Raw genomic sequence first — 24,787 nt, forward strand, 5'->3', positions numbered from 1 at the left:
TTTGGCCAGCAGTCCTCTGGCAGGCTAGCCAAGAGACAATTTCTTAAAATAATGAGCACAAACATTGGTTGTATGCTGTAATGTCCAGACAGCTTGTAGAATGAGCTCCACAGTGTGTTCACATGCAATGAAATCACATAAAACCACATGTCAAAATAATGCTCATTAGGTGATGATACTTTCTATGTAAACACAATATAATGAAGGAAAGGGGTGGGGTTTGCTGTTTCCATGGCTGCCAGGTCTCAATATTATAGGTCTAGAGATACCCTCTGGTTAGTAACACCTAACTTTCAGGTCACAAGAAATGCGTAATAAACACAAAGCTGAATCTTTTAGTAAACTGAGTCAGGTTGTCTTCAAAATCTCTGGTCCATATCAATATTGTATTTACAGTCAAATTAAATAAACAGTACATCAAGTAGTAGTACATTCAGTGTCGACATTATGTAGTGTGATTGCTGTGTTGTGTATGTTTTGGACTGTAAAGCAATCACTAATTTCTCAGATGTAAACACATGTAGCATAAGAGATGCAACCAAAAAGGGATAGTTGAGTTGAAGGGCTCAGCGTTACCATGCAGCAGTAATGTTCCAGTTTATTTATCTGGTCTCTGTGGGGCTCCAGATAGCTGCTAACGTGTCACCTCCAAGCCCCAGAGAGGCTCGACTTCCAGGGCCTGCTGTGTGCTGATGTCAATCCCCTGGGTCTGGGACACTGCCTGCTCAGCATCACTCTGCATCCTCTCAGGTCTCTCCCTGCCCTGTGGGTACTCAGTCTTAGGCCCTCCAAAGTCTGGCCATGGCCCTGGCCCTGCTGACTGCCCCACCAGAGGTAGGGATGAGTTCAGTGTGTGGACAGGGCTGGAGCCGACCAGGTCATTCTGCCTGGCTCTGTTGAGAGAGCCCTGCCCCTCGGTGGTCTGGTTGTGCGTCTGGTTGTATGTTGGGCTGACAGACGTGTAGACCCCAGAGTGAGAGCTGAAGGTGGTGTGGAGCTGTGGTTGGCCGGTAGGCGTCAGTGAGACATGGATAGGTGTTGGGGAGCTGGACGGTGAATGGCTGCGGTCAGAGTTGACCTGGACACTCAGGGAGGGGTGGGACTGGCTGAGGCTGCCTGGGGAACATAGGGGACGAAAGGTACTGATGATGGGGATGGAGGCTTTGTACTTAACCTGACCAGGACCCGCACCTGGGAGTACTGGGAAGGCAGAGCTGAGGTCCAGAAGAGATGGCCCAGTCCGGCCTTGGGAGTGGCCCATGTAGGGAGAGTTGGGTGTAGTTCTGGAGGTCTGGAAAGGCCTGTACTGGGCTTCAAGTCCCTGACCAGTGGTTCTGCCTCTGTCCGAGCAGCATGGATGTAAACAGGATGACCTGGGATTGGACGTCTGGTGAAGGTGCTCAATCTCTACCTTCTGACCCATGGCGAGACCTCTGCCCTGGGGGGGCACCCCACTGTAGGCCCACACATTCCTGGCAGGGTGGCTGAGGGGGTCATGTTGGAGGTGAGATGGGTGAGGTCCAGCGGGCATACTGAAAGGCACCTGTGTCTGCCAGTCGTTGGCAGCAGTCATGTTGCTGCTGGGGTTGGGGTTGGGGGCCATCTGCAGGCCGTAAGGATAGGTGGAGATGGCAGAGGGGTAATGAAACATGGTCACATGGGCCTGCAGGAAATGCATCATCTCGTGGAGCTCCTTGGTCAGGTTGGACACCTCCTGGTTAAGGGTATTCATCTGGAAAATAGATGGCATGCAGAAGAATGAAAGCTACAATCTGTTGCTTGGTTGAATAGTAAGTATTCCAAGGCAGGAGACGTAACAGTTAGAGTTCTATTGTCTCTTTTGTATGAGGTCTTTCTAGGTCAGAAATGGTGGAAACCAAAAACAAGCACAATTATAAATTATCAGTCAGTGTTACGCAAGCGTTCAAATCTGGAGCATCTCCAATTTAACAATCCTACATTTTATTTGAGGAAAAATGTCTTTAAATGTTCTCTTGCCTACATAGCCTGAGTGTTGTATTTAATGCTGAAAGTGTGTCAGAGATGGCCTGTTTTTAGACACTCTTTAGGGTACAGAGAAAGTAGAGTACTGAAAATAAAGTGGGAGAACAAAAAAGTTTGTGTCTCTTGAGCTCTCTCTACCTAGATGGAGCATATCATTAATTTATCAGTTCATTGATGCATCATTATGTTGGTTTATGTGTCAGTTTATTCCGTCAATGTGATCGTATTTTCATACCTCTTTGTTTAGCTGGCCGATATTCTGTCTCACCTCCTCTGTCTCCAGAAGTAAGTTGGCGCTCACCTGGAATGGGTCTATGAGGGGGATGGGATGGACAAAGATGGATGAGATCACTGCTTTCACAACCCCACTCCAACATACAGTACATTTACATTTACATTTTAGTCATTTAGCAGACGCTCTTATCCAGAGCGACTTACAGTTAGTGAATGTGACATACATAATTTATTTATTTATTTTATTTTTCATACTGTCCCCCCTGTGGGAATCGAACCCACAACTCTGGCGTTGCAAACGCCATGCTCTACCAACTGAGCTACATCCCTGCAGTACTCTGCTTATACCATTTCATTTGTATGCATAGCCTACTTGTACTGCTTCGGATCATCCTAAAACAGCAATTTTCTGACCAATCAATTCAGTATCCCTGCCTAAAACATTTGTCTATTTACTGTTAGAAAACCACTGTTAGAAAAACATTGTTTTTTGTAGTTAAACCATTGTTTAACCTGTGAGACCATTACCTTTGCTATTGGTCTTTGCCTCGCCTTGTTCCACATTGAAGTGAAATGACTGCCCATTATCCTCAATTCCATCCACAACCCTAGAGGAGATAAGAAAGAGTGGTTCATACTTAAGTGGGTTATGATTAAATATGAAGTAATTTTCAGTTAAATAAATTGAACTGTAATCTGTCTTTGCCATTATTACCAGGTAAATCCATTGGAAAATGTGATTTACATTTTGGTTAATGGTTATAGTCTTACAATCCTACAAACCTTAGGTTCAGGTACTGGGCTAATGAAATACAAACATTTGTCATTTTGATTGACCGTTATGTCTCATTACTCACCTGGGGCTGAGGTTCAGAGGGCTGACACAATGTAGGGAAGGTATGAGCAGCTTGGCTGGCCTATGGCACGAGCTGTGATATGTGACCATGGTGGGCACAGGGGTGGGAGTAACCTCCTTACTGGAAGGCAGCTGAGGGGAGGGGCTACTGCCTCTGCAGCCCTGGGCTGGGTAGCGGCAGAGACGAAGCGCACTGACATGACGAAGCTCCTCCCCCAGCAGGCTGCTGAGGCCGGGGTGGCAGACAGGGCTGCTCAGGCCATGCATCAGGAGCAGCCGTTCTTGGTGGGAGGCACCAGTGGGACAGCGGCCCATGTCCTCACCAGACTCCACATCTTCTGCCTCCACAATGAAGGGAAGCTTGTGGTCCTTATCAGCTCGCTCCTGAGTGGCAGAGGGTGGGAGAGGAGAGGCATGAGTAACAGGTTCTCTGTAGGACTCACAAACAACCAGTGGAGGAGGAGAGAGAGTGTGGAGTGATACACACAGAGTTTGATTAGATTTTAGCTGCCGGTCATGGGCAGCAGGGGCGTCATGCACCCCAAAAATCTGAGGGGGCACAGAATACGTGAGGATAGCTGGGGGGTGGCCTGGTGGGGGGATTGTTGGATAATTTTTATATATAGCATTTTGTATGAAGTTGGCTTTAGCTAGCCAGCTAGATAGGTTCCCAACCTCATAACTAGCTATCAAGCCATTTCAGACTATCAATCAAGTTAGAGTAACTTATCTAACTATCTTAGCTGGCATGCCTGCTGGCAAGGTTGGTAGACTTTAGAAAACCAAGCAATTACTAAATGTACTGAATAATCTGAATCTTTTACTCAGATTTTAGCAGAGATGCAGAGAAGCATATTTAGTTTCTTTAAAAAAATAACCACCAGACCGGTCAAGAGGTACGCTTAGATATAGAAAAAGACTTTGTTTAAATGTAATCTGGCACTTTATGCTAATATCATGATATTTGTGTATTAATTACGATGCCATGATATGTGCTTGTATTGATGATGTGTGTTATGATCCCATGTACTGTGTTGTAATTTGGATGTAATATCCTAGGCATGTTAGTGCAGTATATTGAGATGTGTGATTTACAACAGTCAGAATAACACACTCTGGAATGTGTAGAATAGAATTAGGCATAATGATTATGGCTGTCGATTGCAGGAACAATAGGGTCCAGCCCCCCTCCGGACCACTCCCCCTCCATCTTCACCTACTTTGTGCCCCCTATAAAATAATGGGTGCATGACTGTCATGTCTCCTCCCGTTACTCCCCTCCAGCGCTCTGATTTGCCAGTCTACTGAGCCACCGGTCTGAGCGCACCACCTCGGCAACACCGGAATGGAAACCCAACGCACCCTAATTACCTCCAGCGCACCTGTACCTCATCATCTCATCACCACCCCTATATAGCCCTGGACTGTTCAGTGTTGTGTTGTGTGTGATTGTTAGTCTTGTGTCGTGTACTCGCTCTTTGTTGTTCTCTTGCTCAGTGTTAAGTAAACCTTTACATTGTTGATTCCTGCGTCTGCATCCTGCCTCTTCGTATCCTCAGTACTTGTCACAGAATCACACACCAATCACGAAAATCCTCCTGGAGTTTCCCAGCACCTCGACCAGCAGCAGATTGCCCAGCTGAACACTGCCATGCAGGAAGTGCTCCAAACGCTGCATAAACTGACCATCGCTCCGGTTCCACCTCAGGGAGCGGCAAGTGCACCCAGTCCACCTCCTCCTGTGCTATCACCAACGTCTGAGGGACCCCTCGCCTTGGTGGAACGCTGTGACGGGAAAACGACGAAATGTAGAGGCTTCCTGCTACAGGTTTCACTGTATCTGGCGCGTCAGCGTGGGGCATCTCCTTCGGACCAAGCCAGGATAGCGCTGGTGATTTCGCTACGAAAGGGAAAGGCGCTGGATTGGGCCACGGCAGTCTGGGAAGGAGGTGAGGCCGCGGCGCTTCCCTACTCCACCTTCCTCGCTCGGTTCAGGGCGGTGTTTGATCATCCCACGGAGTGAAAGGACGGGGGTGAGCGTCTCCTCCGGCTGGAATGAGTGTGCTCTGCGCACGGCCTTCAGGAGAGGCTTCCGGGAGGACATCACGACGGAACTCGCATGTCGGGACGACGAGATGGACCTTGATACCCTCATCGCCACATCCATTCGTCTTGACGATATGTTGAGAGACCAACAGCGTTCCCAACACCACCCAGAGCCTCGACGCTCACCCCATCTGAGCTATGGAAACCGCCCTGCCTCCGAGTCCTCACCCATGGAGGTGGGCAGCACCCCCTACACCACCACAGATCTCCTGGCGGCTCCCTATCTAGGTGGTATGACTCCCGTCGCCGCTCCATGAGTGTTCTGTCATCACCGGTCACCAAACCATTGTTTTAGTTCCCCTAACGGTGAATGGTTATTCCTTCTCTTCGCTTTCCACATCAATGATAGATTCCGGTTCAGCGGGGAACCTTATTGATAGGGAGCTGTTCTCTGAATGGGGGTGGCCCACCGTGCCACTGCCTTCTCCACTACACGTCACCTCGCTGGACAATAAACCACTTGGATCAGGCACCATTACGCACCTCACTCTCCCCATCACCATTCCCACACTACCGGAGCACCACGAGGAGCTGTCCTTCCACATCGTCACGTCACCCCTTCACAGGATCGTATTGGGATTGCCCTGGCTCAGACTACACAACCCCACCATCAATTGGATCACCACGAGGATCACAGCCTGGTCCCCCTCATGCCGGAGGACCTGCCTGCCGCTGGTTTGTTGTTCCACGTCAGTGGAGAGTCCGGAGTCCGCCCTCCAGCCCAACAAACCACATGAGTACACAGATCTCTCTGATGTCTTCTCTGCCTCCAAGGCTAAGTGTCTCCCTCCTCCCAGGCCCTGGGACTGCGCCATTGACCTGCTGGAGGGACAACACCCCGCGACGAGTCGCATTTACTCCCTCTCCATAGCGGAGACTGAGGCCATGGAGAAGTATGTGGCAGAGACCCTGAAACAGGGGTTCATCAGACGCTCTACCTCTCCTGCCTCCGCCAGCTTCTTCTTCGTGGCCAAAAAAGACGGAGGATTGAGGCTGTGCATTGACTACCGGGGGCTGAACGCAGTCACCTCCAAGTACCGCTACCCCCTCCCTCTGGTTCCGTCGGCCATCGAGCAGCTGCGAGGGGCCCGGTACTTTACCAAGTTGGACCTGAGGAGTGCCTACAACCTGATCCGAATCCGGGAAGGAGACGAGTGGAAGACAGCATTCAGCACTACCTCAGGCCACTATGAATACTGTGTCATGCCCTACGGCCTAGCCAACGCACCTTCCGTGTTCCAGTTCTTCGTCAATGACGTGTTCCAAAACATGCTGAGTAGACAGGTGGTGGTGTACATCGACAATATCCTGATCTACTCGGATACGTTCGAGGAGCACGTCAGGGACGTCCGAGCGGTCCTGCTCCGCCTCCGGGAACACAGCCTGTTGGTGAATGGGGAGAAATGGGGATTCCACCAACCGGCCATCTCCTTCCTGGGATACAGGATCAGTCCTCAGGGGGTGTTCATGGAACGAGCGAAGACGGACGCCGTCAGGTCATGGCCAGTCCCCACCACCATCAAGGGCCTACAGAGCTTCCTGGGCTTCGCAAATTTCTACCAACGTTTCATCAGGTCCTTCAGCTCCATAGCCGCCCTGCTCACCTCTCTCGTTAAGGGTGGTCCTCAGAAGCTGGCCTGGAACCCTGAGGCTGACGCTGCCTTCAAGAGGCTGAAGGAGAGGTTCACCACAGCGCCCCTCCTAAAACACCCAGATCCAGCTCGTCCTTTCATCCTGGAGGTGGATGCATCTGAGGAGGGCGTGGGTGGGGTCCTCTCCCAGCGGCAAGGTAAGCCAGAGAAAATGTATCTCTGTGCCTTTTTCTCTAAAAAGCTTACCCCCGCAGAGAGGAACTATGGAGACAGGGAGCTGTTGGCGGTGGTTCTCGCTCTGGAGGAACGGAGACACCAGCTGGAGGGCGCAGTCCATCCATTCCGGATCACTGACCACCGGAATTTGGAGCACATACGGGCAGCAACACGGATGAACTCGTCAAGCCAGGTAAGCCCAATTTCTTGCTTGCTTTCAATTTATTCTGTCCTACCGCCCAGGATCACAGAATGTGAAAGCCGACGCACTCTCCAGGATGCACCATACCGGAGAAAGGAAGGATCTGGGGGGGTCCTATCCTGCCTCAGTCTCTCATCGTGGCACCTGTCGTTTGGGATGTGGACGAAGACATCCGCCTGGCGGCTCAGGCGGACCCAGCGCCTGCCAACGCCCCTCTGGGGCGCGTGTATGTCCCCACCTGGGTCCGTGACCACCTGCTGATCTGGGTGCACACCACCCTTACGGCAGGGCACTCCAGTATTACGCGCACCCTACATTCTCTCTCACAAAAATACTGGTGGCCCACCTTGGCTACTGATGTCTCCCGCTATATCAACTCCTGTTCCATATGTGCCCAAACGAAGACACCTCGGAACGCCCCGGCAGGCAAACTAGTTCCTCTCCCAGTGCCTCAGCGACCTTGGTCACACCTGTCCATAGACTTTTGTCACCGACCTCCCAGGTTCTGACTGCTTCACAACAGTCCTGGTGGTCGTAGATCGGTTCTCCAAATCATGCTGTTTTTTGCCACTAACTTGTCTTCCTTCTGCTCTCCAGGTCGCTGAGGTCCTGTTCCAACAGGTCTTCCAGCATTATGGACATACGGAGGACATCGTCTCGGACCATGACCCCCAATTCACCTCCCGAATGTGGAAGGCTTTCCTGGAGAAGATCGGGACCACGGCCAGCCTTACTTCCGGGTATAGGCCCCAGTCGATTGGGCAGGTGGAGCGCATGAACCAGGAGCTGGGGAGGTTTTTTCGTTGCCACTGTCAGGACCCGCAGGGTGAGTCGGCAAGGTTTCTTCCCTGGGCAGAATATGCCCAGAACTCCCTCGTTCACTTCTCCACGGGGCTCACTCCCTTCCAGTGCATCCTGGGGTACCAGCCGGCCCAGGCCCCTTGGACACCCAGCCAGACCGATGCGCCCGCTGTCGACGAGTGGTTCCGCAGGGCCGGACAGGTCTGGGACGCCGCCCATGTCCATCTCCAGAGGGCCATTCGTCGGCAGAAGGACCAAGCCGACCGCCACCGCAGTGAAGCCCGTATTCCAGCCTGGTGATCGTGTCTGGCTGTCCACTAAAAACCTCCCTCTCCGCCTGCCCTGCAAGAAACTGAGCCCCTGGTTTGTGGGGCCGTTTAAGGTCCTCTGGCGGAAAATGAGGTATCATACCGGCTGCTCCTTCCCCCTCACTACCATGTCTCACCCACTTTTCATGTGTCTCTTCTCAGGCCGGTGGTTCCTGGTCCTCTGGCGTGTGCGGTGAGGGACCTGCTGTACTCCAGGTTCCGTGGGGGATGGCTCCGTTACCTGGTGGACTGGGAGGGGTATGGTCCTGAGGAGCTGGGTTCCGGATGGGGATGTTCTGGACCCCAACCTAATTCAGGACTTCCACCGTCGCCACCCTGAACGGTCCGCTCCTCGTCCTCGGGGTCGTCCTCCTGGCCGGCGACCTCCTGTGGCGGGAGACGCGCGTCTGGGTGGGGGCGGTACTGTCACGTCTCCTCCCATTGCTCCCCTCCAGCGCTCTGATTCGCCTGTCCACTGAACCACCGGTCTGAGCGCACTACCTCGGCAACACCGGAATGGAAACCCAACGCACCCTAATTACTTCTAGCGCACCTCATCTCATCACCACCCCTTTATAGCCCTGGACTGCTCAGTGTTGTGTGTGATTGTTAGTGTCATGTTGTGTACTCGCTCTTTGTTCTTCTCTTGCTCAGTGTTAAGTAAACCTTTACATTGTTGATTCCTGCGTCTGCGTCCTGCTTCTTCGTATCCTCTGTACTCATCACAATGACGCCTCTGGTAACAAGCGATTGTGTCATTTCCTTCTAATAGCTTTGAGTCAGTGCTGTTCCTCTCCCTTAGTGGCAAACACAGGAAATTAGGTGCATTGAGGCGAACTGCCTGCTTGGCATTTTCAGTAATAGTCAGATTATTTAGCTGTTATGACCTCGTGGCTTATAATCGCTATTCCTCAGAGTACATTTTTTTCTGTCACATTTGTATTACTTTTGTATTTTATTGCTACCAGTCAATTTTCACATTCTGGTAAATTAATTTTGAGAGAATCGGTTAACTCCCACGCACAATGTAGAAACAATAACACATGGACACACATGTCATAGAAACACACATGCAAGCGCGCACGCACGCACAGACACACACACACACACAAACAAACACCACATAAAGGCATACGCCCACTCCAACACCCACTCAAATACAAAAAAATACAAGGACAAAATCAGCCTCACAGAGATACAGCCTCACAGAGATACACACTAATGACAGCCATTTGTTAAGCTCTCAATAAAGGTGGGAAAATGGGGCTGTGAGAGTTGCAATCTTACTTCTTTCAGAGTGAAGTCTGCAAATGTGCTAGATTAGAACATTGCGTTCAGCCTTTTATCAAGTTATATGTTCACCTGAGAGGGCAGGGCAATAGTTCAGGGACCAGAACCCTCATATCAACCTCAATCATTTAAATGTCACTGTCCCAAACAAAATATTCAAATGCTTTGAAAAATGGAATGATGAGTCACAAAGCCTATTCACATCTCAAGGTATAAATGTTTCATTTGGGCATTTAGCTTGAAAGATTATGGCTATGACTGCAAATGTTCTGAGTTCTGAATTGTTGATAATGTGAAGCTGTGACTTTTTTAGATATGTTGGCTGTGGCTGTAAGAGCATCCCTGAATCATCTGTCAGTAGCAGACTGACAGGTCATAGTTATTACCCGCTGTGGTATAGTAATAAAGAGCCACACATTTACCTGAGAGAGCCGAGGGGACCGTGAGAACCTTGTCAGCCCCTGGAAAGTGAGTCAGAATGAATCACAATTCCATTACAGTTTACACAGGCCACATAGAGTAAAGTGTGAGTGAGTGATTGATTGAGTGAATGACTGAGCATGTGTGGTTCTCACCTCTGCCTCGCTGCCCTCTCTCAGGTTGTAGGTGAGGTTGTGGTGGATATCAGAGCTGAAGCGACTGCCATACTCTGGGTAGAGGCCCAGGACCTCCCTAAGGGCTCGGACACTGATGTGCTGCAAGTCACAGTAGGTCAGAGCCTTCACGTCCGCATTGGTCTTGATCACCTGGTCTTGCCCTGTCAGATCTGCCCCAATCAGATCACCTTTGCCTAGAGACAAACGATCCAATTAATAATTTGAATTGATTTGATACAGTATAATGACAACATCCATTTTGCTGAGATAGCAACTGAGGGATAAAGACAACTCCCTATTCCCTATAGAGTGCACTACTTTTCTGGGCCAAAGTATTGCACTCTAAAGGGAATAAGATTCCATTTCAGATGCTGCCATAGAGTTGATAACAGAGACGGAACACCAACACGAGAGAAAGAAAAAGGAAGGTAGAACAGGGAAGGGAGATGTCTAAGACGTACCCAGGATAGCAAGGACCATGCCGTCCTTCAGCACCTCTAGAGACCCAGAGCAGACAAAGTAGTTGGCCTGCAACGCGTCCCCCTGGCGGATGAGGTACTCTCCCGGGGCGCAGAACGAGGTCTTAATGTGCAGGGAGAGGGAGCGCAGACACCCCCTACTGGCCCGCTCAAACACTGGCAGCTGTAGGATGTCCTTGTTCAGGTGCATGGCGATATCCGCACGCAGTTCGTCTGGGAAGTCATGTAGCAGCTGCCAGGAGGAGAGAGGGAGGACTTCAACACCCACAATGCAATGGTTTTGTATCAGATTGCAGAGGTACCAGAGATGGACAGTGGTGTCGGAGGATCAAGGCTAAAGGAATGCTCTTGTCAGATGAGATGACAGACAGTAGAAACCAAGTTCAAGCCTATGAACACTGTGTGGACAGCCAATCAACAGTTATTCACAAACATGTATTAGATTTATTGTTGAAACACACACAATTCTCAGTGAGTATACAGTATCTTGTATTTTGTGTTGGACTCTAGCTGTATTTTGGCTAGTGGCTACACACTTCAATGTACAGTAGTTGTTTTCATGCAAGCCTTCTTAGATGACTCAAATCTCTACATATAATGTGCACTGTAGGTCTGTTTCACTAGTGCTAGCCTGGCAGTAGCACCAGCTAAGAGGTGATAGAAATCTGCGAGTTCTCTGGATCCTTCATAGCGTCTGTTGTCACGCCTTCAGCAGAGAATAAATGATGAAGCTGATGATGAGAGGGTGTAAATGAGTACCATCTTTTCTATTCCTATCTCTGTAGTCTATAATGAAGGGACTTAAAAAATATTGTATTAATTGTATTTATTCAAGGTAGCCCAATTGAGACAGGGGCTCATTCCCAATGTTCTCCTGAGTACAAACATTTTCTCACAAACAGGAAGAAAACAAATTACCTCAACACCACAATTTCAACAAATAATACTCTAGAATCAATCGAAACAACTGCAATCCTCAATGAATGAGTCCTAAACTGCTGTAGCGACACCAGGGAATCAAGATGCAAGGAATTTTGTAGGTTATTCCAACAATGGGGAGCAATTTTAGCCAATACTAGGTCTAAGCCCATCACTGTGAACAAAATACTACTTTCTAAAATAACCAATCTAACCTCAGTGGGAAGACTGAGAGCAGATTGGGAAAGAAAGGTGGCGATGACCTAGATGTAAGATTACATGTCTGATTTAGAATCTTCCACCACACACAGAGACACGACTAGACCACGAGACCATCTATGTCTGAATGTGACAATACACACCCACATTGTCAACACCATCTGAAAGAAAGACCTTGGCAGTGATACAAAAGATGACTTTAGAAAATTAACTAACTCCTCCCAATGTAAGGTGTACTTTCTCTGAAAGGCTATTTATTTACATCAGAAAATATATAAAGACCAGTCTGTCAGTACAGTATGTTTGTGTACCCTAATGGCTGCATCCCAATTTTCCATCCTTATCCTAAAGTGTGCACTTGCCTACTCCCCATCAGAGATTTGAAAGCATTGGATTGTTGTAATCATTGGCCAGAGTTTGTTTCCACCATTGTTAAATACATAGTATCATGTGTCCCACCTCATTAGCGTTGATGCCGTTGTTGACAGACCAGGTGGTCTGGAAGTACTCCAACATCCTCTGTTTCAGCAGCTGGGGCAGACGGTGCACACGGATAAAGTCCTTGAGGTCCTTCATACGCGTGTGGTAGAGTGAGCGCCGAGAGTACATGCGCTGGATGATGGCCGTCACGTTACCGAAGACCACTGCATGCATCAGGGCTGCAGGTCGGACGAGGAACAGGAAACATGGGGGTCAAGGAGTGTTACAAGATTACTCATTTCTGCTCAAAGCACATACATATGCAGAAGAGAGTCATACCCAGCCATCACCATGCCTTGAGATGTTTTAAGACTTTTCTTAAGAGATCTGTGAAGACATCTCGAGACATCTTAATACATGTCTTGAAAGAATGAAGATAATACTGCTAAAGATTTCTTAAAAACAAGCGTCTTCAAGAAGTCTTAAGACAGCTTGTGTCTCAAGGCGTCTACTAACACTGCCTCTCTTCCAATGAACTTACCCCCCATGAGCATGATGCAGATGGAGAAGATCTTTTCGGCGTCTGTGTTGGCACACACATTGCCAAAGCCCACACTGGTGAGGCTGCTCAGTGTGAAGTAGAGGGAGGCGATGTAGGCACTGGGCATGGAGGGGCCGCCCATCGTACTGTTGATGTACGGGGTCTCCAATCGCTTCCCCAGCTCCTGCAGCCAGCCTGGAGAGGACAGCCGGGGGGGGGGGAGAGAGAGAGAGAGAGAGAGAGAGAGAGAGAGAGAGAGAGAGAGAGAGAGAGAGAGAGAGAGAGAGAGAGAGAGAAATATGCTTTAAGAGGGTGTTATGGAGGGAGATGGACTGAGGGACCAGTTCAGAAGTATTCAGGCCTGTCCAGGGATCATGTGTGCAGAGGGGCCATAGCATCTAGCCGTCAGGCAAATTAAATGAGTTGCTGTGTAACAGATACATGTAGAGGGAACAGTGCTCACACATGGCTGCTTCCCTATAGCAAGCCGAGGAGCTCGCCAAAGGGAAACATTCTGTTCATGTGTCTGCTGTGTGAGAGTGGTCCAACAACCACAAACAAACACAAACAAACAGGTGCTCACCTATGTCCCAGGTGACAGGGTCGCTGCTCTCTATCTCCTTGCGGCCAATGACGTACCAGACGCAGGCCATCCAGTGGGCGAGCAGGGCGAACACAGACATGAGCAGGGTCAGGACCACAGCACTGTACTGGGAGTAACGGTCCAGCTTCTGTAACAACCGCAGCAGCCGCAGCAAACGCACCGTCTTCAGGAGGTGGACCAGGGAGGTCTGGACAGGAGGTAACAAACAGGTTTACATGCAATGATTCATGTAGAAATGACCATTTGCAACGTGACGTGTTAAGGTCAAAAGAGGTTAGAGAGTTGAGTCATAGTCTGGTTAAACTTGTCAGACATTATATACAGTAAATCCAGACAATCTATCCTCTGTACTGAACTGATATCTCCAAGGGCACGCTCTAACTGAGATACAGTGAGAAAACATTTCTCCTACCACTCCAATATCCCACCTTCCCCAGAGACTAAAGATACATTCATCCATAAAGAACAGCACATCTCTTGGAAAGCTTGAAAAACAAATGATTGGTGGAAAAGGGGTAGTTGAACAGTATCACAACTCAGAAGCCCAGGTAAGATGAAGTGAGAAGGCTATTGGAATGAGATTTAAACAGTGAGACAGAGAGAGAGTGATGGGGAGTGCAGCCTGTGGATAGGGGGAGGGACACTAGAGAGGAGGAAGGAGCAGCTCAATAAAGCATGGAGGTGGCAGACCTAATCGTTACAATTCAATGCTCAGGGGAAATAAAGAGGACCAACAACACATTTTAAGAGGGAAAACAATTATTCTGGGAAGGGCTATTGAACATGCACTGTCTGTTCAAAAGATAGGATAGGGAAGTGCACATACACGCAACGCCAGACGCCCATGACGCCCATACATGCACAGTCATGACACCCCTACAAACTCACCACTGTGATGTTGAAGGCATAGAGGAGGTCAAAGGGCAGAGCAGCAATGAGGTCTATAAAGAACCAGGTGCCACAGTAATGGAGGTAGATGGAGCGGGCATCGTACACCACCTGACCCGACTGACTCACGTAGGTGGTCCTAAAGTTCAGGATGATATCTGGGGAGGAACACGGAGAAAACCCAGCAGAACATGAGCAAAATAACTTATTTTATTATCATATTTTATCCTTTACTCAATTACACAACAAGTGTGTAAAGTGAGTGGATAGGCTACATTCCAGCATTGTTCCAGGTGAGCTGTATATGCTAATTATGGCATGACACCAATGATTTAGAATAACACAGGATGTGATGCTAATTTTGTACATGAATGTCACTGTACATAATTACAATTTCCTCAACTTAAAAAAGTCTGAGCCCCATCACAGCTGTTTTAGGATCACACATCACTAATTGTGGCTCTATATGTGAGTTGTAACCAGGGATGACACAGACACCATGATGAGTGGCTGATGAAGGTGGGTGAGAGAGTACAGTCAAATGTGACCTATTTCCAAGGAAACCACCCATACGTGGGTGAGAGAGTACTGCCACTGCGGGAAAGCACTATTATTGATCAACTTTATTCCAGAGGAGCTAGCTGCTGGTGCCAATTAATTTAGCCACCGGAGTGATATGCCATTTACCATTGGAGTACTATGTTGCCACTCTCAGTACTGTTATACCACAGTATGTTACCTAGAATGAAGAGCATTTCCACGGCGATGTCACTGACAATGGTGCTGCGGGAGTCACAGTCATTGTCGTCCTGGTGACTGACAAAGCAGACATTGAAGGGCACGGTGACCGCCACGTAGAAGGTGGCCAGGAGGATCAGCCAATCCCACAGGGCCTTGGACACGCTGTAGTGGAGCAGGATGAAGCGGGACTTCTGCACCGCCGCCACCTTGTACTCTGGGAGAGAGGGCTTCTGGAATACACTCTGCAGGGAGACAGGGGCCAAGGGTCACAGGTCATAGGTCCCAGGTCACAGACAAAGCCCAAAACACTGCACTGGCACAGTGGCACTTGTACCTATGATTACATCTCAAGAATGCACTGAAACCTAATGGCCCTAGATACATCAAAATCAGTGTCTGCAGCTCTCACTTGGCCACAATCCAAACTCCACAAACAAGAAACATCTTAAGGGTTCAATGGCATCTCTTCAAGACAGAAATAACCAGCATGCAATTAGTGGTCATTGGATCACATGAGTAGTAGCAGCAGCAACAGTAGCAGGTCATCTAACAGGCCTGGGGATAAAATGGAACCTTATTTGACTGTACAATACATGAAAGACCGGGAGAGACAATTATCGACATGTTATTTTCGACACATATGCCGAATCACTGACTTTATCCTCCATAAATGACACAGTATGAGGGAGATGAAATATGGATGAGGAACTATGGAGATCCCTCTGTCGTTCTTCAACATGACTAGAGATGTGCTGCTGAATGGGTCAGCAGAACCTCCAAGTGGGAACCCTTGGTGGGATAATGGCTGGGTACATTATAGGAGATAATTACTTGGTAATTGCACATGGAGGATTTAGATGCATAACAATGGAACGTGTACAGAACTGTACACATGTCACAGCAAAATATTTTTAAAGCATGCAATGTCCAATAGCCCATACTGTTGTCAATGGTAAGCACATTTTTTACGCAATCTTAAAAAACATTGACTGATCACCATCAAGTATGTAATAGGAAGGATTTGGAGACAGTGAATTTTCATAAATGTCATTGATATTTTAAAGTTTGAAGTCTCAGCATTTAACGGTACAATTGACATATCTTTAAATAACAACTACCTCATATAACATTTGTTTAAGAGAGGAGGAGGGAAAAGGATGAAAATCCTTGGTTCTGTCTGTCCACTGCTGTGTCATACTGTGACCTCTCTTCTGGTACTTTCCTTTAATTAGTGAGATGATACCACAGCTTTCCCATGTCCCAATCTGCAAAGGCCACACTGCGTCTCTCTGTTGCTCTATATATACCAGTACTACAAAGACCACACTCAGCAGACTGGAGCTTCAAAGGCTGCCTGATCAATTCCTCTATCTGGGCCAAGCTCAACCTTCCTCAAATGGATAGGTAAATGTTACCTTTCTCTATATACTCCATAACACGTCTGCTCAAAGATGATTTGATTTGAATGTGGTAAGAATGTGATTTTACATGTGGTATGAAAACAAATGACTTAATCTTTCAGAAAGCAGTTGGTAATATAATGAAATTGTGCCTTTCCTATAAAGAAACAATTCATTTTCTATCAATGAGTCAATACACTCTACTGTACAGTAAAGTGAGATCCATGGGAACTCACATTGGGCAGTTTCCCCTTGCCACTCTTGGAGAACTGGTTGGTGAGGTGGTACAGGACAGTCCTTCCCCTCTCCCTGGCTTGGGAAAAGTGGGAACGGCTGTGTTTTCTGCTCTGATGTGCGTCTTCTGAGATGCCTGATGACATAAGGACCATCATTAATGGGTTACTACACTTATGAAAGCCTTCCTCTTATGCTATCATTGTACAAAGCATCATAGTCTAAACTACGCATTTTCCCTAGTTTGTTGCCTTACAACCTGGAATTAAAATGGATTTTTGGGGGGCTTGTATCATTTGATTTACACAACATGCCTACCACTTTGAAGATGCAAAATATTTTTTTGTATGAAACAAACAAGAAATAAGACAAAAAAACAGAAAACTTGAGCGTGCATAACTATTCACCCCCCCAAAGTCAATACTTTGTAGAGCCACCTTCTGCAGAAATTATAGCTACAAGTCTCTTGGGGTATGTCTCTATAAGCTTGGCACATCTAGCCACTGGGATTTTTGCCCATTCTTCAAGGCAAAACTGCTCCAGCTCCTTCAAGTTGGATGGGTTCCGCTGGTGTACAGCAATCTTTAAGTCATACCACATATTCTCAATTGGATTGAGGTCTGGGCTTTGACTAGGCCATTCCAAGACATTTAAATGTTTCCCTTTAAACCACTTCAGTGTTGCTTTAGCAGTATGCTTAGAGTCATTGTCCTGCTGGAAGGTGAACCTCTGTCCCAGTCTCAAATCTCTGGAAGACTGAAACAGGTTTCCCTCAAGAATGTCCCTGTATTTAGCGCCATCCATTATTCCTTCAATTCTGACCAGTTTCCCAGTCCCTGCCGATGAAACACATCCCCACAGCATGATGCTACCACCACCATGCTTCACTGTGGGATGGTTTTCTCGGGGTGATGAGAGGTGTTGGGTTTGCGCCAGACATAGCGTTTTCCTTGATGGCCAAAAAGCTCAATTTTAGTCTCATCTGACCAGAGTACCTTCTTCCATATATTTGGGGAGTCTCCCAGATGGCTTTTGGTGAACACCAAACGTGTTAGCTTATTTTTTTCTTTAAGCAATGGCTTTTTTCTGGCCACTCTTCCATAAAGCCCAGCTCTGTGGAGTGTATGGCTTGAAGTGGTCCTATGGACAGATACTCCAATCTCCGCTGTGGAGCTTTGCAGCTCCTTCAGGGTTATCTTTGGTGTCTTTGTTGCCTCTCTGATTAATGCCCTCCTTGCCTGGTCCATGAGTTTGGGTGGGTGGCCCTCCCTTGGCAGGTTTGTTGTGGTGCCATATTCTTTCAATTTTTTAATAATGGATTTAATGGTGCTCTGTGGGATGTTCAAAGTTTCTGATATTTCTCTATAACCCAACCCTGATCTGTACTTCTCCACAACCTTGTCCCTGACCTGTTTGGAGAGCTCATTGGTCTTCATGGTGCCGCTTGCTTGGTGGTGCCCCTTGCTTAGTGGTGTTGCAGACTCTGGGGCCTTTCAGAACAGGTGTATATTACTGAGATCATGTGACACTTAGATTGCACACAGGTGGACTTTATTTAACAAATTATGTGACTTCTGAAGGTAATTGGTTGCATCAGATCTTATTTAGGGGCTTCATAGCAAAGGGGGTGAATACATATGATGCACCACTTTTCCGTTGTTATTTTCTTTTTACAATTTTGAAACAAGTAATTTTTTTCATTTCACTTCACCAATTTGGACTATTGTGTGTATGTCCATTACTTGAAATCCAAATAAAAATCAATTTAAATTACAGGTTGTAATGCAACAAAATAGGAAAAACGCCAAGGGGGATGAATACTTTTGCAAGGCACTGTATAAACGGTTAAATAATGTGCAAGCCACAGTGTTGCAGAGTTGGTAGAATACCTGTGGCCTCCCCCTCTCTCCTGTTGCTGTAATGGTGGCTTTTTCCGTATGACTCAGTGACATCCTTGAAGGAGAAAAGGAATAGAACCACCTCACCCTTCTCATTCTTAATTGGCACAATGTCAAGAAGGCACCAGAATGGGTTTCCTGTGGAAGCAACATTATAGAAGTTAGATCAGTGGTATTCCATTTTATTCAGCGGGGACCCATTATTTTCCAGCAGAATTTCTGGGGAACCCATTATTTTCTCAATAATTTCTCATGACTCCCATCCCAAATCTAATGACACAACCTAAATCAACAAATAACCTTCAAATCATTGCATGTTCATCTCTTATCAAAATGAAAATAAACCAAAATACATTTACTCAATAAAATTGTATTTTTCAAATGATCTTTCGCAAAAACGTTTGTATATTGTCCCATTAAATAATCTGCACTCTAATTTAAATGACTTTGAATACCACTGAGTTAAATTATGATGACACTTGTGGAGTTGAGGATTGTATTTTACTCTATTCTCTCTTCATATTGTGCAGAAGAGAACTTGGTGTATGTTGCATCCTCTGTCCATTGTTCTAAAAATACATTCAAAAGATGGATCTGGTTGGATTATGTTGTATTGATTTGACAAGGGACACAGTAGCGTGTTGAGGGCCACTATGTGTTGACTGAATGCTCACCATTCTTCATGTAGAAGCACACCTCCCCCTGGTACTCCTGCTGTCCCTCCAGGGCCTTGTCCACCTGCTGCCTCACCCTCTCACTGGTCTCCGCCCCGTGCAGGAAGCGACATGTGCATGTTTTCTGCATCACCTCAGTACGCACAAACCCTGTCAGCTCGCAGAAGCCGTCCGAGCAGTACACGATGGGGTAACCTTGGCGACCCTGGGCATTCCCAAGCAGGAAGTTGCTGTCTGTGGAAAGCAAGGAGAGAAAATTAGAGACTATACACTGTACCCTAACTCTGTCTGCGTAATGATTGCTGTTCAAGTGGTCAACCAATTATTTCTGTCCCTCGAGTACGCTGCGTGATTCAGACATTAAATGGATGAATGTCCTTGCCCCTGGATGCTGAATTAGGTTATGTAATTAACATTCAAGCTTGTGTTGAATACTGCCATCTATGAAGGTGGAACATAGGGTCAGGGATTCAGTCGCTTGCAGGTTTCTTTCTGAGTCTCTCTCTTATCCCCCTCTCTCATTTTCATCCTTTAGCTGTCTGGTAAAAAGCCAGAAAAAGAGCTCGCTCGCTCGCTCTGTCTGTCTGTCTGTCTGTCTGTCTGTCTGTCTGTCTGTCTGTCTGTCTGTCTGTCTGTCTGTCTGTCTGTCTGTCTGTCTGTCTGTCTGTCTGTCTGTCTGTCTGTCTGTCTGTCTGTCTGTCTGTCTGTCTGTCTGTCTGTCTGTCTGTCTGTCTGTCTGTCTGTCTGTCTGTCTGTCTGTCTGTCTGTCTATCTGTCTGTCTGTCTGTCTGTCTAGCACATAGAACCCACCCACAGAAGACTGCAGGGACATCAGAGCAGGCTTTGAAGTTTAGGCCTGTGAAGTCTGGTGGATGTGATAGGAGAGAAGAGGGGACCCAATTCACTCTATGGGAGACCACAGCCCAGGGGGCCCCCCAGCAGGCGCCTGGGGACACTAATGGGGACAGGAAATGAGCATCATGTTTAATATCCTCACATCCTCCTGCCCATGTCACCAAAGTCAGAGCCAGCCAATCACAGGACAGGCTGGAGCTTCTGATTCAGTAGCTGCCTTTTGATTCTGTCAGACTCTACTGAAATACCAACCACCTCTCAGAGCTGCACCCATCTGTGGAGGCACTCAGCCTAAGCGGAAGGGAAGATGTACTTTCAGCAACAAGAATATAGGTGCGATGGCACAGTCAGTCCCCTTTCTGATATGCCCAAGTCACGTTTCAGCTATGAATCATTTGTGTTGTATTGTTATATTTACATTTGAGTCATTTAGCAGACACTCTTATCCAGAGAGATGTAGTTAATGCATTCATCTTAAGATAGCTAGGTGGGACAGCCACTATCAGCAAGGTCAGTGCTAGTAGGGAAAAAGTGTTAGTTCACGAAAGGCAGGGGTGTTATTGATTTTTTATTTATTTTTGTGGGAGGATGGAGGGTGTTGTGGGATTATTTAAGATACTCTTTTAACTTTTTGTTCAAATTTGATTTGCTTGATTTAAATGTACCTCTATTTAGCTGCTATGTACCTGATTACTCTGTTGAGAGAGAGAACATAATTGTGTATTTGCTACAGCTATAAACATGTATGAGTGATATATTCCTCCATAGTGAGTTGAACAACCAATCTCCGAAAAAAACTAATTGCAGGCAGCTGTTAAAAAGGACCATCTCCCTCCCCTCTGTTCCAAACTTTCTAAGGGGTTGCAAAGTAGACTGTATTGTAGCACTGTGCCTCATTGTGCAGAGACAATCGCCCATCACAGATGTCTCCCACAATCCAATGCCTGTCCGTTGTCACCTGTCCCCAACTATCAAGTTCGTTAGGTCACTCCAAGTCCCTTGGGTCACTGCTGTATAGAGTTTCATAGGAAATGATTCCACTGACTGAATTCAATTCCATAATTGATCTATTCATCCACTGCTCTTCCACACAGGGGTGGTTTGAGTTGAACAAGATAGAATTTCATGGCCAGAGTTTCCAATTCTCGCTGTATTACGTAAGTGGTACATGTGATGATGGTCTGATCATATCCTGTCAATCAATACACCAATTAGCTCAGTTATTATTAATGCATAGTGCGTAAACACTGAGATCACAGTTTGAGTCTTTACATATACAGTCCATTATCATTGGCTAATGAGGCAATCTGGATAAGACCTCCTTCAAACACAAGGAAAAATAAGACATTTGCATTGACAATACTGTAGATGTTGTGTCAGATAAGTATTATACACACACTTAATACACATGTCTAATAGATCATTAGTTCACACAGAGTGGTGAAGAGGACCTAAGTGCTCCAGATCTCTTGTTAAGTTTATTCTGTAATTTGAGGTGAGCCACAGTTCGACACCCAGCCAACACTCACAGCCTACTGAGCCATGGACTATGTCTGGCTGCTGTTGAAAGGTGTAGAGATGGAGGATATCTTTAGATTGAGATAGGTTTTATACTGTTACTGTATATAGTATTTCCTGTAGAGAAAGACATTCAACTCCTGAAACGTCTCAGTCTCTAAGTGATGATGTAGAGATAAGTAGTACAGAAGCTACATGAGACTTTATGTGCCCAGGCTTGGGTTGCCATAGCAGATATTTTAAAGTAATTAGCAAATGGCAAAGGTGTTATTTCCACAGGGAGGAGGTAACCAGGATACGGTCCCTTTTTTACAGTGGGGAAAAAAAGCATTTAGTCAGCCACCAATTGTGTATGTTCTCCCACTTAAAAAGATGAGGGAGGCCTTTATTTTCATCATAGGTACACGTCAACTATGACAGACAAATTGAGGAAAAAAAATCCAGAAAATCACATTGTAGGATTTTTAATGAATTTATTTGCAAATTATGGTGGAAAATAAGTATTTGGTCAATAACAAAAGTATCTCAATACTTTGTTATATACCCTCTGTTGGCAATGACACAGGTCAAACATTTTCTGTAAGTCTTCACAAGGTTTTCACACACTGTTGCTGGTATTTTGGCCCATTCCTCCATGCAGATCTCCACTAGAGATGGTGGAAAATAAGTATTTGGTCACCTACAAACAAGCAAGATTTCTGGCTCTCACAGACTTGTAACTTCTTCTTTAAGAGGCTCCTCTGTCCTCCACTCGTTACCTGTATTAATGGCACCTGTTTGAACTTGTTATCACTATAAAAGACACCTGTCCACAACCTCAAACAGTCACACTCCAAACTCCACTATGGCCAAGACCAAAGAGCTGTCAAAGGACACCAGAAACAAAATTGTAGACCTGCACCAGGCTGGGAAGACTGAATCTGCAATAGGTAAGCAGCTTGGTTTGAAGAAATCAACTGTGGGAGCAATTATTAGGAAATGGAAGACATACAAGACCACTGATAATCTCCCTCGATCTGGGGCTCCACGCAAGATCTCACCCCGTGGGGTCAAAATGATCACAAGAACGGTGAGCAAAAATCCCAGAACCACACGGGGGGACCTAGTGAATGACCTGCAGAGAGCTGGGACCAAAGTAACAAAGCCTACCATCAGTAACACACTACGCCGCCAGGGACTCAAATCCTGCAGTGCCAGACGTGTCCCCCTGCTTAAGCCAGTACATGTCCAGGCCCGTCTGAAGTTTGCTAGAGTGCATTTGGATGATCCAGAAGAGGATTGGGAGAATGTCATATGGTCAGATGAAACCAAAATAGAACTTTTTGGTAAAAACTCAACTTGTCGTGTTTGGAGGACAAAGAATGCTGAGTTGCATCCAAAGAACACCATACCTACTGTGAAGCATGGGGGTGGAAACATCATGCTTTGAGGCTGTTTTTCTGCAAAGGGACCAGGACGACTGATCCGTGTAAAGGAAATAATGAATTGGGCCATGTATCGTGAGATTTTGAGTGAAAACCTCCTTCCATCAGCAAGGGCATTGAAGATGAAACGTGGCTGGGTCTTTCAGCATGACAATGATCCCAAACACACCGCCTGGGTAACGAAGGAGGGGCTTCGTAAGAAGCATTTCAAGGTCCTGGAGTGGCCTAGCCAGTCTCCAGATCTCAACCCCATAGAAAATCTTTGGAGGGAGTTGAAAGTCCGTGTTGCCCAGCGACAGCCCCAAAACATCACTGCTCTAGAGGAGATATGCATGGAGGAATGGGCCAAAATACCAGCAACAGTGTGTGAAAACCTTGTGAAGACTTACAGAAAACGTTTGACCTGTGTCATTGCCAACAAAGGGTATATAACAAAGTATTGAGAAACTTTTGTTATTGACCAAATACTTATTTTCCACCATAATTTGCAAATCAATTCATTAAAAATCCTACAATGTGATTTTCTGGATTTTTTCTTCTCATTTTGTCTGTCATAGTTGACCTATGATGAAAATTACAGGCCTCTCTCATCTTTTTAAGTGGGAGAACTTGCACAATTGGTGGCTGACTAAATACTTTTTTCCCCCACTGTATACAGGAAGAACACAAATAGATTGGCAATAAGTTAATCCTATGGGAAAACATACTGATTATTACAAAACCGGAGCAGTATTTGTGTCACGACTTCCTCCGAAGCTGCCTCCCCTCCTTGTTCGGGCAGGCTTCGGCGTTCGTCGTACCCGGCCTTCTAGCCACGACCGCTCCATATCTCATCATTCCATTTGTCTTGTCTTGTCAATTACACACACCTGGTTCATATTCCCCTCATTAGTATGTGTTTAAGGGTTCCCTCTGCCCCCTTGTCCTTGTGGGTGATTGTTTCATGTGAGATGAGTGTAGCTCGGTGGAGCTACCTGTACTTTGTATTGCCGGGGTATATTTTCCCCGTGTGCCTGTATTTGTTCCAGTGTGCCTGTTTTGCGCTGTCACGTTCGTTTAAGGACGGGTCAGACCAAGGCACAGCGTGAAATGCGTACATGTTTATTTAAATGATAAACACACAACAAAACAACAAACCTGCTCGTCAAGGGGGAGGTACTGTCACTACTTCCTCCGAAGCTGCCTCCCCTCCTTGTTCGGGCAGGCTTCGGCGTTCGTCGTCACCGGCCTTCTAGCCACAACAGCTCCATATATCATCATTCCATTTGTCTTGTCTTGTAAATTACACACACCTAGTTCATATTCCCCCAGAGTCTGCAACACCACTAAGCAAGGGGCACCACCAAGCAAGCAGCATCATGAAGACCAAGGAGCTCTCCAAACAGGTCAGGGACAAAGTTGTGGAGAAGTACAGATCAGGGTTGGGTTATAAAAAATATCCGAAACTTTGAACATCCCACGGAGCACCATTAAATCCATTATTAAAAAATTGAAAGAATATGGCACCACAACAAACCTGCCAAGAGAGGGCCACCCACCAAAACTCACGGCCCAGGTAAGGAGGGCATTAATCAGAGAGGCAACAAAGACACCAAAGATAACCCTGAAGGAGCTGCAAAGCTCCACAGCGGAGATCGGACTATCTGTCCATAGGACCACATTAAGCCGTACACTCCACAGAGCTAGGCTTTATGAAAGAGTGGCCAGTGAAAAAGCCATTGCTTAAAGAAAAAAATAAGCAAACACGTTTGGTGTTCACCAAAAGCCAT

At 46.7% G+C, this 24,787-nt stretch overlaps 1 protein-coding gene across 1 annotated transcript in view; it reads right to left on the bottom strand.

Moving 5' to 3' along the window:
- Positions 1-634: 634 nt before the first annotated feature.
- The window catches only part of LOC311139031 (voltage-gated delayed rectifier potassium channel KCNH4-like), a gene marked incomplete at both ends in the record, with an annotated part of 33,937 nt that continues 9,784 nt past the window's right edge, over positions 635-24,787 (bottom strand). The window contains 15 exons of the mRNA XM_084173873.1: positions 635-1,732; positions 2,240-2,316; positions 2,767-2,846; positions 3,096-3,478; positions 10,032-10,070; positions 10,185-10,399; positions 10,667-10,916; positions 12,281-12,480; positions 12,783-12,977; positions 13,366-13,573; positions 14,275-14,432; positions 15,014-15,257; positions 16,652-16,785; positions 18,539-18,685; positions 19,222-19,455. Of these exons, the coding sequence (XP_084029999.1) occupies positions 635-1,732; positions 2,240-2,316; positions 2,767-2,846; positions 3,096-3,478; positions 10,032-10,070; positions 10,185-10,399; positions 10,667-10,916; positions 12,281-12,480; positions 12,783-12,977; positions 13,366-13,573; positions 14,275-14,432; positions 15,014-15,257; positions 16,652-16,785; positions 18,539-18,685; positions 19,222-19,455 (3,662 nt within the window). The remainder of the gene's footprint in view (positions 1,733-2,239; positions 2,317-2,766; positions 2,847-3,095; positions 3,479-10,031; positions 10,071-10,184; positions 10,400-10,666; positions 10,917-12,280; positions 12,481-12,782; positions 12,978-13,365; positions 13,574-14,274; positions 14,433-15,013; positions 15,258-16,651; positions 16,786-18,538; positions 18,686-19,221; positions 19,456-24,787) is intronic.

This window comes from Coregonus lavaretus (genome assembly GCF_964263955.1).
Source record: "Coregonus lavaretus genome assembly, chromosome: 2".
NCBI classification, from domain to species: domain Eukaryota; kingdom Metazoa; phylum Chordata; class Actinopteri; order Salmoniformes; family Salmonidae; genus Coregonus; species Coregonus lavaretus.